The 15,936-nt window shown below is 43.3% G+C and overlaps 1 protein-coding gene across 1 annotated transcript; it reads left to right on the forward strand.

The window, feature by feature from the left end:
- The first annotated feature begins 258 nt into the window (after positions 1-258).
- On the forward strand, positions 259-12,562 carry LOC109431763 (replication factor C subunit 1). The gene is made up of 3 exons (XM_019708034.3): positions 259-521; positions 590-2,608; positions 11,333-12,562. Exons 1-3 carry the CDS (start codon positions 513-515, stop codon positions 12,482-12,484), a joined length of 3,180 nt encoding a protein of 1,059 aa, XP_019563579.3. The 5' UTR covers positions 259-512; the 3' UTR covers positions 12,485-12,562.
- The last annotated feature ends 3,374 nt before the right edge of the window (positions 12,563-15,936 follow it).

Consider the following 15,936-nt stretch of genomic DNA (forward strand, 5'->3'; position numbering starts at 1 on the left):
TCTGTGCTTGCACGGGCTACTGCAGCTTGTATAATTTTAGGCGTTTGATTTAGGGTAAATTTAATTGTAAAATGTATAGTTTAGATTATCGGTGTATCTTCACAGTTGTGGAACTTGTTTGCTGGTTCTTGTCTGTACTATCTTGTGTTCCAACTTGTACTCACGTAAAATCGATAAAGCAGATGCAAGAAAAATGTTTTTGTTGTTTTTTGTTTGCGTCATCTGTCGTCAACTGTCAAATGCCGGCAAACAAAAATTCCGCCAAACTTTTGCATCGTTTCTATTTTGGCTGCAGACAGTGCGTGTTTCAAATTATTTTTCTAGAATATTAATAATTTTGGGCGAAATAAAGTGTTTAAATATTTAATTAGAATTACCAGCATTGTACAGTGAGTGGTTTATATCCCAGTGGTAGTGAAATTTTGAATATTTCCATGTTGACTCGAGATTAGATTAGACCCCACTTGAAGCGAGAAACTACGTCGCAGTCCTATCAAATTGCAAGCACCATCATGTCGAAGGTGACGGGATAAACATCAATGTTATTGTAATTTGCAACAGAGTGAAAGTAACATTTCGATCATTTCAGGACATCCGCTCGTTCTTCTCCGTGGGATCGAAGACGAAAAAACCCGACCCACCGAAGCAGCAGTCGTCATCGTCGTCGTCCGGTTCGTCGAGCAGCAAGCGGAAGGTCATCATCGACAGCGATGAGGAACCGGAAGACCGTCACCACAAGAAACCGGTTCCAACGCCCGAGCGATCCGGCAGCGGTTCATCATCGCATCACAAAAAACGCCGGGTGATCGATTCGGACGATGACGAGGACGGTGGCAAAAAGAAGAGTCCGGCGAAGAAGAGCAGTTCGTCGTCGTCGTCAAAGCCGGATCTGTCTAAACTGATACCGGTCAATGCGGCGGACATTTTCAGCTCGGCTCCGGTCAAACGGAAGGAGCTGCCGAAACCGACCAAGAAAGCTATTAAGGAGGAGATTGAGATTCACTCGGATGAGGAGTTTGAGAAAACGTTGGCTGGGTTGGATGAGGTGATTCCGGAAACGCCGGAACCGGTGAAAAAGAAGGTCAAGCAAAGTCCTGCGAGGATAAAAGAAGAGAGTTCGGTTAAGAGTCCGGAGAAGAAGAAGGAAACTAACGGACATGATCCCAAGGATGAGAAGAAGAGGAAAACACCCACGCCGGAGAAAAAGAAGGAGAAACCGGTTAAAACGGAAAGCATGAGCGATGCGGAAGGAACGCCGAAGGGTTCCAAGAAGGCGGCGAATGAGTCCATTCTAACGGATGAGGAGCGGTACGAGAGAAAGCGTATGTCGGCGGCGTTGTATCAGAAGTTCAAAAATCGGCAGGGTCCGGCCAATCCGGGCAGCAAAGAGATTCCCAAGGGTAAGCCGGATTGCCTGGCGGGGCTGCAGTTCGTGGTAACCGGGGTGTTGGAGTCGATGGAGCGAGACGAGTGTGCACAAGTGATTAAGGACTTTGGCGGAAAGGTTGTTGGTTCTGTGTCAAAGAAATTGACCCACATGGTGGTCGGTGAGGATGCAGGGCCCTCGAAGCTGGCCAAGGCGGAAGAGCTGGGTATTCCACAGATTTCGGAAGACGACCTGCTGGATTTGATCCGAGAAAAATCGGGACTTCCGAAGAAGGGTGGTAGTTCTAATGGTTCCAAAGAGGAGAAAGTCAAATCCAAAGAGACGAAATCACCTTCCAGCGATTCCAAAGAAAAGAAGCGAAAACATGCTGATAAGGAACCGGATGTCAAGAAAAAGAAGGCGACACCGGAAAAGAAGCGAACTCCAGAAAAGAAGCACTCCGAATTCAGCGCACCAGTTGCAAAACTGCCGAAAATTCCAAAGCTCGAGAAACCCTCAAGCAAAACCGAGAAAACTTCCCCGATGAAAAAATCCCCGAAAAAACTCGAACCACAAGCTCCGATCAAACGAGAAGTAACCTCCTATCAAAAGGACATCGCCAGCACGGACAACATGGCCTGGGTTGACAAGTATAAGCCCACCTCGATCAAGCAAATTATCGGTCAAACTGGCCCAGCCAGCAACGTCCAAAGACTCCTCACCTGGCTATCCAATTGGCACTCGAACAACGACGGCAAGAAGAAACACCCCCGTCCCAGTCCCTGGGCCAAAAACGACAACGGTGCCTACTTCAAGGCGGCCCTTCTTTCCGGACCCCCTGGTGTAGGCAAAACCACCACTGCCACCCTGGTCTGCAAGGAGCTCGGGTTCGACGCGGTCGAGTTCAACGCATCCGACACGCGCAGCAAAAAACTGCTCAAGGAGCAAGTGTCCGAACTGTTGAACAACAAGTCCCTCTATGGGTACTTTACCGACAGTAGCGGTGGCGCTGGTGGAGCGGACGCGAAGGTTAGCAAGAAGCACGTCCTCATCATGGACGAGGTGGATGGGATGGCAGGAAATGAGGATCGCGGCGGAATCCAGGAGCTGATTGCGCTGATCAAGGACAGCCATGTGCCGATTATTTGCATGTGTAACGATCGGAACCATCAGAAGATGCGGTCGCTGGTGAACTATTGCTTCGATTTGCGGTTCAATAAGCCGCGTGTGGAGCAGATTAAGGTAAGATGCCTAATTGAGATACCTAATAGTGTCCATATAACTGAATCTAGTATGAACACGTGGGTATTCAGCAAAACCATGCTGAGGGTTACGGATCGATTCTCTTGGAAGGCAAGTTTAGATTCGAACCAGACAAGTCAAACTAGGATTATCTTTTTTTTTTGTGTTTAGAATTTGGGAATTTGGGAGCAGCTGTGGCTGTCTTCGTGAATTGTAATAGGTGTATTTTCTCCGAAGTCTCTCAGCAAACATTAGATTAGATTGCAGCTATAATGCTTATTGTAGCTATAGATAGTAGAGTAAACATAGTGTTTACTCTACTATCTATAATTGTAGCTAATGCCACCGACAATGAAACTAACTACGCCTCTGTAGTAGAAAGAGATAAACACATGAGGCATGAGAATCCATCATCATCTTGTTGTAATCCTCGGCGAGTTTCGAACAAACTGGACAAATCGCCCAGAACCCTTACGCAGTTTTTTTAAATCGTCCATAGTCGCTTTGATCAGTCTTGTGTGCTTCCCGGGGAAGCCTTTCTCGTCCATGATTTTCCATAGCTTCTGAGTAGGGGAGACTGGGGAGACTTGATCCCTTTTTCTTAATTTACCTGAAACTTTAAGAAAAAACACAAAACTAGTTCCGATTTCCGTACAAAATGGCAGGGAAACATCTATTGCAAGTTAGTACACAACAGAAGGCCTTTAAATTATTGTTAAAGTTTTCAAAACTGTGTTTTTATGGAGGCATGTCTTATGATGTATTTTTCAAAAATGGGTGACACTTGATCCCCCTTTGAGCACATGGTTTATTTAAAGGGAAAATAATTTCAGAGTCTTCCTATTCATTTTCTTTTCGAGTTTTCTTGTATTTTCGATGAATATGGAGTGTTTGAAATTGTAAGTTTTCCTTTAATTTTTAAGGATATGCCGTATTTTCAAAATGGGGAGACTTGATCCCCTTTTTCTTGGTTTGTACTAAAGCTATAATTATCTGACACATTTTATCGTTGAATAGACTAGAATTCCAACTAAATAGAGGCTTCCGAATAAAATTTTATTTTTCACATGTATAATGTGTGTGTAATCCTCGAGGGATCAAGTCTCCCCATGTCACTGTTGTGTATACTAAGCTGAATTATTTAAAATATGTTAACAACAGCCTTATTTCGATAAATAAGTTTGAAAGTATTTTATTTAAACTATGTGCTGTGAAATTTTGACACGATTTGGTTCAATTTTCACAAAGTTATTGTGATTTTTCGGAATCGCCTAAAAGATTTCTGAAGGACTGAAAACAAACCATCAGCCGCTAAAAAATAATACAATGTACGATCGAAATCACTTGTAGCCAAAACATAGTCGTTTGTCCAGGAGTAGTTTTGGAAAAATTATGCTAGAAGAAAAATGTTTTTAATTCCGAGAAAATATGGGGGGAACAAGTCTCCCCAGGGATCAAGTCTCCTCAGTCTCCCCTACGGTCGATACTGTCGTATGTCGTCTTGAATTCGATGAACAAGTGATGTGTTGGGACTTGGTATTCACGGCGTTTTTGAAGGATTTGCCCTACGGTCGACAACGTTGTCGACCGGTCGTCGATGAGGCCGGTTTTATAACTTTTCACGAACTCATTCGTTTCTTATGACTAGGGTAGGACTTCGTAAACGGCATTCAAAATGGTGACTGCTCACTTCATTCTCACATTCCAAATAATTGCCTCCTTATGAATGGAGTAAATTACCCCTTCCGGACACTCCTCCGGTAGCTGTTCAGTTTCCCAGATCCTGACTACAAATCGGTTTAGACAGGTGGGCAACTTTTCCCATCTGGATTCAGCTGCTGAATGGCATCCTTAACTTTCCTCAGCGTGGTAGTTGGATCATTGCCGTCCTCAATTGCACTGACGTAGTCGTTTCCTGCGTTGCCGTGGTTTCCCGTGCCTACGTTCTCCATATCATTCAAGTGCTCAACAAAATGTTGCTTCCACCTTTCGATCACCTCACGTACATCCGTCAAGAGGCCGCTGTCCTTATCCCTGCAAATTTCGGCTCGCGGAACCGAAGCCGTAATCGTTGCGGGATGCGTTGATCTTCTGGAAGAACTTCCGTATTTCTTGGAAACGGCACACCAATTTGATTTCTTTGCACTCCGATTCTTCCAGACGGCGCTTTATCTACCGAAATAGGGGGTCTGCTGTTTATGCCGGGTTCCTTGCTGCAGAATTAACGTGCGTGCCGCGTTCTGCTCCTCTAAAATCGCTCTACACTCCTCGTCGAATAATTCGTTCCGTCGATTTCTTTCCACGACGTACCCAATGGTGCTTTCGGCTGCGTCGTTGATGGCTGCATTTACTGTACTTCATCAGTCCTCTAGAGGACATTAAGCTCGCCCTCGCAAGCAACGTTGCCTCGGGATTCTGTGCGTATGCTGGGACGACATCCGGTTGCTGCAGTCGCTCTAGGTTATACCGTGGTAGTCTCCGGTACCCAACATTATTGATGACGGAATGTTTTGAGTGTAGTTTGATCATCACCAGGTAGTGTTCGGAGTTGGTTTTAGCCACTAGAGGTCCTGACGTCGATAATATCGGAGAAGTGTCATTTGTCGATCAGAACGTGGACGATTTGCGATTCCATGTGCTGTGGTGATCTTCAAGTGCAACGATAAAGGAGGCTGTGTTGGAAAAAGGTGCTACGTATGATCATGTTTTTGGAAGCCGCGAAATAAATGAGTCGTCCTAGGTATTTTTCGTTTGTCAGCTGGTGGGCGCTGAGCTTTCCAATCGTCGGTCTAAATTCCTCTACCTGGTCTACCTGAGCGTTTACATCTCCTATGATGGTCTTGACGTCGTGGCTTCGGCAGCAGCCCAGCGAACACACGATAGTATAGGATATTCCATAGGATGCTAAAGTGGAGGCGATATACGTACACTTTACACGCGGGTAAATGGGAGCATGTACGGTTTCAACAGGTTTCAACCAACAAAAGGAGAATGGGGATTTCTATCCTCGTTTTCTCTCGGTTGTTGCAGGAAGCACATGTTATTCTTCATTGCATCGATACCCGTTCACGTGCATGAGCAATTTTTTTTGTAATTGGTTTATTTCATGTTCATATAAAATCTATTACATATCATTTGTACATTGCTGTTATTTGTTCTTATTCTAACATAGGTACATTCAAAAGATTTCCAAAGTTTTTGTTAAACATATGCCGGTTGTTCCACCGAATTTCTCGTATTGACTTTTTGAAACAAAACAAGCTTTTGGATGTCGTGTTACTCAAACACCACGCGATTGCATGGCATGCAAGCCATAAACCAGCACATTGCTGTTCATCTGAAACATCTATATTACATTGGAGTAAATCGTCTAACTGGTCAAATACAATTTTCAATCGATCTCTCATAACTGGTTTGGTCCAATTAATTATGTCTGCCGTTTTGGAACAACTGCGTAATCTATGCTCGTTGTTATCCGTACAAGAACAGATTTCACAATGGTCATTGACAAGGTTGCCAATTCGGTATGCTACTAGTTTTTCCTTGTTTGGAATTATGTCATTAACAAAACGATAGAGCAGGTCCTTGTCGAACGATGGTAAGAAGTTTAAGCTTAGGTTCCTCCAGATAGTGCGCTATTCAATTTGAGGAAAACGATCCTCGTCGCCAGTTGGTATGTGTTTCTCGCTCAAAAAAAATGTAATAGAGTTGTCGCGTACTTGTGAGATTCGTGCTTCCTTTCACCGAATCCGCCTCTCGTAACCAATCACCTCCATTTTTTGTAAGCAGGCCTGGTTTAGGAAAAGCAAGCAAGTATCTTTCGTGTTCATTATTACCGCCATTTTTGTCATATAGTAGATTCCGAATAAATTAGGCTTTACATTTCGTTTCCGGATCAATCAGCTTTAATCCTCCCTTGTCGCAGTCAAGATACATCTGATCCCTGGAGACTCTGAAGATATCCCCGCTCCACAAAAAAATCCCGGTTATGCATTTTATTTGAGCGATGTGTTTGTTTCTCGGTGGAATTATCTGAGCGATGTAATGCATTTTTGATAGCACAAATGTGTTCAGGAGCCAAACTTTCTCCAACACAGCAATTGAAATTAAGGATAACATATATATATATAGGCCTATAGGCGCCTATAATTTTGCGCGCGAGTTTCGAACAACAAACTTGTGCTGCATGCAACATAGGCAACTTGAACCGAAACCAAACAAGGGTGCAGAATGCAGATAGTCACCACCATTTCGATGGCTGAAACCGCAATTGATTTAAGTTTGAGCGTGGAGCGTAGAGCGCTTGAAAATTGAAGCGTTTTACCTCAGACGAATCAAAATATGCTCTTCTTTGACCGGCGCTTTTCAATCCAAAGCGGTAGCAATAGGTATGCCTTCATTGGCTAACATCACAGATAACAGATGTTTATGCTAGAAATTTTTTTTCAACAAAATCACGACGATTCAACGCCGTGCGGCTCTCTGAATCTCTCTCTTCGCCAGTGTATACGACAATGAATATACTTGATTTTTATCTCGTTATTACAGTGCAAATGACATAAATTCGAATTAAACCGATTATAATAGTCGCGTCCATCATTCTGTTATGAACAAATTGATTGTTTTTACAGATTTTGAGCAAAAAATATATCCACTGAATAATTTACGCATCTTTAGGCTCACCGCAGTAAGTGAAAAATAATGATTTCCAGTCAATATGCTTCACCAATGTTACAGGCAGCGGAATAAATACAAATCAGGTATCAGAAATTCATTCAATGTTTATGATTGAACTACGAAGATAATTGTGTTTTATTCTGATGTAGGTATAGTAAAATCTCATTAAGTTTGCGTTTACTTTCCATCAGTTCAACCCAGCATTGCTGTTAGTTTTAGATTCAAAAGCTTAGCGATGCTCTAAGCGGTGTCTACTTGACGAAAGTCGTTAAAGCTTCTCGCGTAAGTACAACCCTGTACTGAAGACTAGGAAAATTGAAAAGCTTTGCGTCAGTTTTTGACTGAGATTTTGACGAAAGCATGAAAGCTTTGTGAGCTCGGGGATTGAGCTGGCTGATTGGCGGTAAACGGGCATTCCTCGGATAAGTTTCAAGAGTACAGTCGCGTGTGTGAAAATCGAGGAAGCGAAAGATGGACTCCGATCGCTTGAAAGTGAAAAGACACCCGGATTCCCAGGACGACGCTCGGAAAGAGTCATTTGAGGATTACGACAACCAGCCAACCGACCGATGCACTATGGAGCGGCTCCATACAAACAGATGGGCAAAAATATTTTCGCGTCAATTCCATAATGTCTTGCTCCTATTCGTAGGGTTTATGCCTGAAAAATATGAAAAACATGTTGAACAGGTTGTTTTAACACGACAGCATGAAATTATCACGGTATTGCATACTTTAAGGCGTTTAAGGATTGTTACTATTTACAAAATGCATTCCAATTCGTTAAAACGTGCTTCGCTAAGAGATCCAAGACCAGATTTAGACTGCACTATGATTGATCTACCGAGAAAAGTAGTCATGATAACCAAATGTTTCCTCAGAGGTTTGTAATGGCCAATTTGGAGATTTTATATAGCAACAAGCTTGCTATTTGATGAAAACATTCGCGAAATGATGCGATTTGCTTTCGACAACGAATACGTTTTCACCCATCCTCGCTTTATTCAATCAACCTCCCATACGAGTAGCACCTGAACGGATTCAACACTAATCAGCATAGTTGACTCTTCCTTTTCGCCGTTGAGACGTTGCGTTCTAGCCAAACATCTCTTTTCATCGCTTTCGATGCTTTTCGACAGTTTATCGCGAAGCATCGTTGGCTGGAAGCTTTATTAGTATGGTATCGGTACATGCGAATGTTGCTTCTGTGTGCGTGTCGAGCGTTCGTGCCGTAGCTTCGCAAACCAACCTATTCGGTATGGTTCGGCTGTTCGGGCGAGCGTGTGACGGCCCAGTCAGATGTGTGCAAAATCGTTTGTGATTTACATCATGTTCGTTTTGCCACCTCTTTGCTGCTGGTCATCGCTGATCAGTGCACAGTTCAATCGCACGCGATAAATATACAGTTGATGAGTTGTGATGAGCACTAGTGAGGTGATAATTTGCATCATTGTATAGCAATATCTCAATCATCGCCGACAATTTGATTGGAATTGTAGAATAGCAGCTAGTAGCAGCCAAATTTGATTTCAATGTCTCCCAGTGAACCTAAACAAACAGGCTTATTCTGCGCGGCGTGTGAGGTGAGACGAGTCGAATGAGGTGACAAAAGTCGACTCGATCCCATTTGATTTGCATTAGTCGTCTCACGTCACGTGAGACGAGACCGTTCGTCTCACCTCACACGCCGCGCAGAATAAGCCTGAAAGACATAGAAGTAGTCCCGAAGCCAAACTTTTTTTGTATGGAACGGTTTGTATGGGGAAAAGTTGATTTTATTTAATGTAGCATCATTTAATACTTTTACAATCAACCTTTCAACGTGTGATATATTATTCGACAGGTTTATAAACAACCTTCAAGAATCTGCTTTAAAAGTTCTTTTTTTTTCATTTAAGTCGAAGATATACGAAGTTGAACATTTTTTTCATTTTATCAAAAAATGCCAATGGTCTCATTCAGCTGCCAATATCTCGATAAGTTTAGGGATTAGCAAGCTAATATTCTGGGGTTTACTGGTCCAAGTGGTCTACTTTCAACTACCGAACCTAAATCTCAAATTGAATAAAGTCGATTTTCGATTTTTGGCCACCCGAATCCCCTTAGTGCGATGAGGAATATTTAGCTGTGTAAGCCATGATTTTCTGCTTATTTGAAATGTTTCATGATTTTGCGAATGAAATAATCAAAGATTGCCTCGGTGATCGCGTCGTTTAATCAGTTTACGCTGTTAAGTGAATCCCCCTATAGAAAAAATATGCCTCGGCTAAACGAATGTCTATCACTGTATTACAAAATTTGTTCCTGACAGTATAAACTGTTATTTCTTCATTTTGAGCCACATCGTGCACTACAAAACAACGTACTGAACGATAGATTGGACCCCATACAAACTGAATCATTCACCGGTTGCTCTATTCATCTAAAGGCACGATTCCAGGGGGTGCCCCGTGAATTTTTACTACTTTTTATGCTCGCCATGCAAATGTGGGCTGGTCTATTGTGTATAAATAGGTGCTGTAGACAATGGTTAAAATTATCAGGGTAAAATTATCTGTTTTCATCAGGTTTGAAAGGAGTTCTTAACCCACGAGCGATCGCGCTGTTGTATTTTGTACAACACGTTGAAAAAATCTCGCTTTTTGTACTCAACATTAGCGTGGTGCTGACGCAGGTAGTCAACCGCGCGAGTTACGGAAGGTTAAAACTGAAAATTCCTAAATGTTCTGGATCCCTGGGTTGTTACGGTGTATTTTTCCGAATTGTTTTCATCTAGTGCATGGTTTCCCAAACTGTGGGTCGCGACCCCCCAGGGGCGTCGCCGACCTTCACCCAGCGAGTCGCGAGAACCCATGATCTAGTGGCACAACTTTACTCACATTGCAATACAACCGTACACCCAAAATAATATTCACCTTAGGTTTACATGAAAGCATACATAGATTTTTTTCCACTGTATTTTTCACGTAAAATCAACTTGGGGGTCCGGTAATGCAAAGCCAGCCAGATCCTAGTTCATTGTAAAAAGTTGTCAGATAACAAATACGTGATTTTCCAGTTTATCTTAAACAGCTGCCAGATTATCATAACATGAACCTCCAATAATTACCACTGGATTTTACTGATATTATTTATCATCATGGAATATTTTGTTATTCATTTCACCCGGATTAATACACTTGATAAATAAACGCATTCAGTTTATTCAGCAATTTATAAATAAAAAGAAAACAAAATAAATAAACACTTATTCTAATCACAAATTCTTCTCGCTTTTTCTGCATGTTACAAACCGGACGCCACCGCTTCCAATAAGACTTGAAGCGCACTTCCGTTGAGCATCAGTTGTGCATTCTGGGTTGTCTAGAAATAGAATTAATGAATAATTACTTACGTTTCGTTTTCTCCGTGAGCTGATACGCGCAAAAAGTATCTCGTATGATCAATCCGTACCCGTTCGCTCCAAGTACTTCCAAATCCTGCAGGGACAGCGTCAACAGATTATTAAGTCCAATATCACACTCTGGAATAATTGATGTAATTGTTTGAAAAGTACATTTACTATTTATTTCGATTACTTACGTTTGAAAATCTCCGAAAAATGCGAATAATGTCCAGAGGTCTGCGAGGATGTCCGGCGCCATGTTGATTTTGGTAGTTTTCACACAGGAAAGTCACTTAAAGCTGGAGTGCTACGTGACCAATCACGTAGCATAAATATGATAAAATGTAGCTCGAATGGGAATATCACATAGAGATTACCAATGAATTAGAGGCTTTTATCGGAATCCGATAAACTAGGAATAAGGAAAGCAAATTTCAATTCAAGTGATGAATCACGTACATCTAACGGGAATATTTTTTTTGCGTGTAGTCATCTGTCCTTGATTTTATACAGCTTATCATAGAAGGTGGGCTAATATGACCCATTTGTTCCCATAGAATTAGGTCGGCTTTTATAGAATTAATGCTTCGTAGCATGGACCATGCTATAATCTTTGGCTGTGGACAAAAATAATTCTGAACAAATTTCATCTTTTTTTTCAGGGCGCCATGATGTCCGTTTGCTTCAAGGAAGGTCTAAAACTCGCCCCCGGAGCCCTCGAGGAAATCATTTCCGGTACCGGTGGTGATGTCCGCCAAACCCTTAACCATCTGGCACTGCACAGCGCTGGAAAAAGTATTCCGGGTTCGGGAAATCTCAGCGTTGACCAAGCTAAGAAAGAAGCGGAAACCGCTCGCAAGGACGTCAAGATGGGCCCGTGGGATGTGGTCCGGAAGGTGTTCTCTGCCGACGAGCACAAGAACATGTCCATCCATGACAAATCGGATTTGTTCTTCCACGATTACAGCTTGGCACCGTTGTTCGTTCAGGAGAATTATTTGAAGGTGACACCTCGTGTTCCGAAGGCCCAACTGATGGATCAGGTGGCTTTGGCTGCGGACAGCTTAAGCCGAGGCGACATGGTAGATCGCCGAATCCGGTCCAGCATGGCGTGGTCGCTTCTTCCACTGCAAGCCATGTACAGCTCGGTACTTCCCGGGGAGTACATGGAGGGCAACTTCACCGGCCAGATAAACTTCCCCGGTTGGTTGGGCAAGAACTCCAAGGCTTCCAAGCGAAAACGCTTGGCCCAGGAAATCCACGATCACACTAGGATTAGCACTTCCGGATCGCGACTTTCGGTTCGGTTAGACTACGCTCCGTTCCTGGTGAATGCGATTGTGCGCCCTCTGAAGCAGCAGGGTTCCGAAGGAGTTCCCGAAGCACTCAATGTCATTAAAGAATACCGTTTGCTGAGGGAAGACTTGGAATCTCTAACCGAGCTGACCACGTGGCCCAAACAGAAGAATCCAATGGATTCGGTGGACGGCAAGGTCAAGGCTGCCTTGACCAGGGCCTACAACAAAGAAATCGCACCGTATTCGTACTCGGCGGTCAATACGGTGAAGAAGAAGCGAGCTGAAGCCGCCGCTGATGAAACAAGCGAACTCTACGGGGAAGAAGGCGAAGAAAATGCGGCGGCCGATTCGGATGAGGAGAAAGAGGACGATGATCTGGAGAACAATGCGTTTATCAAGGTGAAGAAGAAGCCAGCGGCGAAGGGAGCTGGCGGCGAGGGAGCGTCCAAGGAGGGAGCGAAAGCTGGCGGTTCGAAGGGTAAGGCCAGCGGGTCCGGCAAAGGTAAGAAGAAGTAGCTTGGGAGTCTCATGTATTGTTGTAGGTACTTGTTAGTGTTAGCAGTATCAGGAATAAATTTAGGCTTTCTACGTTAATCGCAATCAGAATTATTTTTCCGAAAATCATGGGAAGTGAATGAACCCAATTAGGTACTTATTAAAATTTACTGCAAAAGCCAAAGAAAACTTTTTAGTCAGATTCATAGTTTGAATAAGCATGACATTTTTTGACACCAGCCCACCCCTTCATAACGCTTTGGGAATTGCTTCCTGAGTATTCTGGTAAATTTTTCCAGGAGTCTCCGAGAATTTCTCCAAGAGTTTCCCGGGAATCCCTCCCTGGCTTTCCCATGAAAACCATGGAAATTCCTTAAGAAGCTTCCGAAGAATTCCTGCAGCATTGGTATTAGAATTCCTCCAGGAATACCCAGGGAATCATCCGAAAATTCTCTCCAGAACTTCCATAAAATTTACTTCAAAAGTAACACAAGAAGTCCTCTAGCAATAATGCATGATTTCGCTCGAATATTTCCCGGTTTTTACCGAAATTCCTCAAGATGTTTCACGGATTTATTTCCAAGAGTTCCACAAAAAATCTTCCAGAAGATGCTCGGGAATTCATCCTGGAGTTCCTTAGAAATTCCTCCAAGAGTTCCTCGGGAACTTCTCCAGAAGTTCCTCGGGAATTTCTCCAGGAGATCCTTGGGAATTCCTCTGAGAGATCCACGGGACTTCCTACAGTAGATCCTCGGGGATTTCTCCATCAGTTCTTTAGAAATTCCTGCAGGAGTTTTCAGGCAATTTCTACAGAAACCCCCGAGAGTGTATCTTGGAGCTCCCAGGGAATTCCTTTAGGAGTTTGATTGAAATTTCTCCACAAGTCCTCGAGAATTTCTCCAGAAATTTTCCGGGAATCCCTCCATGGATTCCCCACGAATACTACGGGGATTCCTTTAGAAGCAACCGAAGAATTCCTGCAGTAATTGTGGTAGAATCCATCCAGGATTTCCCTGGGAATTTCCCAATGATTTTTTTTTTTCAAAAAAACTACATAAATTATCCGGAAACTCCATCCAGAATTTTCACAAAATTTACTTCATAAGTGTACCAAGAACTCCTGCAGCAATAATTTAGGTCCCCGATTTAATTTCCAAGAGTTCCACAAGAAGAATCCGGAAATTCTTTCGAAGATTCTTGGGAATTCATCCTTGGGTCCCTAGGGAATTCTATAAAGAGTTCTTCGGGAATTCATCCGGAAGATAATTGGGAACTCCTACAGAAGGTTCTCGAGAATTCTCCAGGAGATCCTCGAGAGTTCTTCCACAAGTTCTTCGGGGTTTCTACCAGGAGTTTTAAAGGAACTCTTCCAGAAGTGACTTAGGAATTCCTCCAGGAGATCTTCGGGAATTCCTCTATCAGTTCCTCGGGAATCCCCGCTGGACTTCCTCGGGAATTCCTCCAGGAGTTTCTCGGAAATTCTTTCATAATTTCCTCAGGAATTCATCCATAAGTTCCTTGGATATTCTTCCAGGAGTTCTTCGGGAATTTCTCCATGAGTTTTTCGGGAATTCTTCCAAGAGATCCACGGGAATTTCTTCTGGAATTCTCGAGCATTCCTGCAGGAGACTCATTAACATTCCCCTAAGAGATCCTCAGAAATTCCGTCATCAGTTCATCAGGAATTCCTGTAGGAGTTTGCAGAAAATTTCTATAGTCGTATAGGACTGTAAGTCCCCTAGAGTTTATCTTGGAGCTGCTAGGAAATTCCTTTAGGAGTTTCATGGAAATTTCTCCACGAGTCCCGGAGTATTTCTCCAGGATTTTCCTGGGAAATTTCATGCAGAATTTCCATGAAATTTACTTCAAGAGTTCACCAAGAACTACTCCAGCAATAATGCATGGTTCTTTCTGAGTAGTCTTTATGACACTACGTCCCCACTGGGACTTGGCCTGTCTCGCTTCAACTTAGTGTTCTTTGAGCACTTCCACAGTTATTAATTGAAGGGCTTTCTTTGCCTGCCATTGCATGAATTTGTATATTGTGAGGCAAGTACAATGATACACTATTCCCAGGGAGTCGAGAAATTTTCCCGACCGGAACGGGAATCGAACTCGCCGTCTCCGGATTGGCGATCCATAGCCTTAACCACTAGGCTAACTGGAGACCCCTGGGTAGATACTGGGTAGTATTCTTCATATTTTTTTTTCCGAAAATTTCTAAAGAAGTTCCTAGTATTTTTTTCCACGAGTTCTTCAAAGACATCCGAAAATTCCTCCGAGTAACTCCTGGAGATTTTTTTGGGAAACTTATGCAGAAATTCCTGAGGAACTCCTGAAATTATTCCCGCAAAACTTCTGGCAGAATTCCGAGAAACCTCTATAGGAATTCCTGAGGAACTCCTAAAGGAATTTTCGAGCAACTCTTGAAGGGGTTCTTGTGGATCTCCTGTAGGAATTCCTGAAGAAGTCTTAAAGGAATTCCCGAAGAACTCCAGGAGGAATTTTCGAGGAACTCCTGAAAGTATTCTTGAGGAAGTCCTGGAGGAATTCCGAGGAATACATGGAGGAATTTCCTAGGAACTTCTTTAGGAATTTCCTAAGGATTTCTAGAGGTATAGCTGAGAATCTCTTGAAGAGGTTTCCGAGCAACTCCTGGAAGAACCTCCGTAGAACTGGTGGAGAAATTCCCAAGGAACTCCTGGAAAAATACCCGAGGAACTCCTGGATGAATTCCAGAAGAACTTCTGGAGAAATTTACGGAGAGCTGCTAGAGGAATTCCAAAGAACTTCTGAAGGAATTCTCGAGGAGCTTCTGGGGGAGTTCCGAGGAAAACATGAAGGAATTCCCGAGGAACTCCTGAAGAAATTCTCGGTAAAATCCAGGAGGAATTTGCGAGGAGCTTGTAGAGATATACGCAAGAATATCTTGAAGAGATTTCCGAAGAAATTTTGGAAAAATCTCCGAGGAACTCGTGGAAAAATCTCCGAGGAACTCGTGGAGAAATTCCCGAGGAACTCCTGGAAGAATACCCGAGGAACTCCTGGAGGAATTCCCGAAGAACTTCTGGAGCAATTCCCGAGGAATTCCCGAGAGCAATTATCGAGGAGCTTCTGGAGAAATTTCCTAGGAACTTCTGGATGAATTCCAGAGGATATCCCAGAGGAGATCCCTAGGCCCTTCTGAAGAAATTCTCGGCAAACTCCTGGAGGAGTTCCCGAGAAACTCCTGGGGAATTCCCAAGGAACCCCTAAAGAAATCCCCGAGGAACTCCTCAAAGACTTCTTGACGATCCCCTGGAGAAGTTCCCAAAGAACTCCTGGGGGAATGCCAGGAGGAATTTCCGAGGAACACCAGTAGGAATTTCTAGAGGAATTTTCTAGGAACTCCTTGAGGAACTCCCACAGATCTCGTAGAGGATTTCCGAAGAAACTCCCGAAGGCAAGCTTCTGGAGGAATTTCGGAGGAACTC

This window comes from Aedes albopictus, chromosome 3 (genome assembly GCF_035046485.1).
Source record: "Aedes albopictus strain Foshan chromosome 3, AalbF5, whole genome shotgun sequence".
Classification (NCBI taxonomy): domain Eukaryota; kingdom Metazoa; phylum Arthropoda; class Insecta; order Diptera; family Culicidae; genus Aedes; species Aedes albopictus.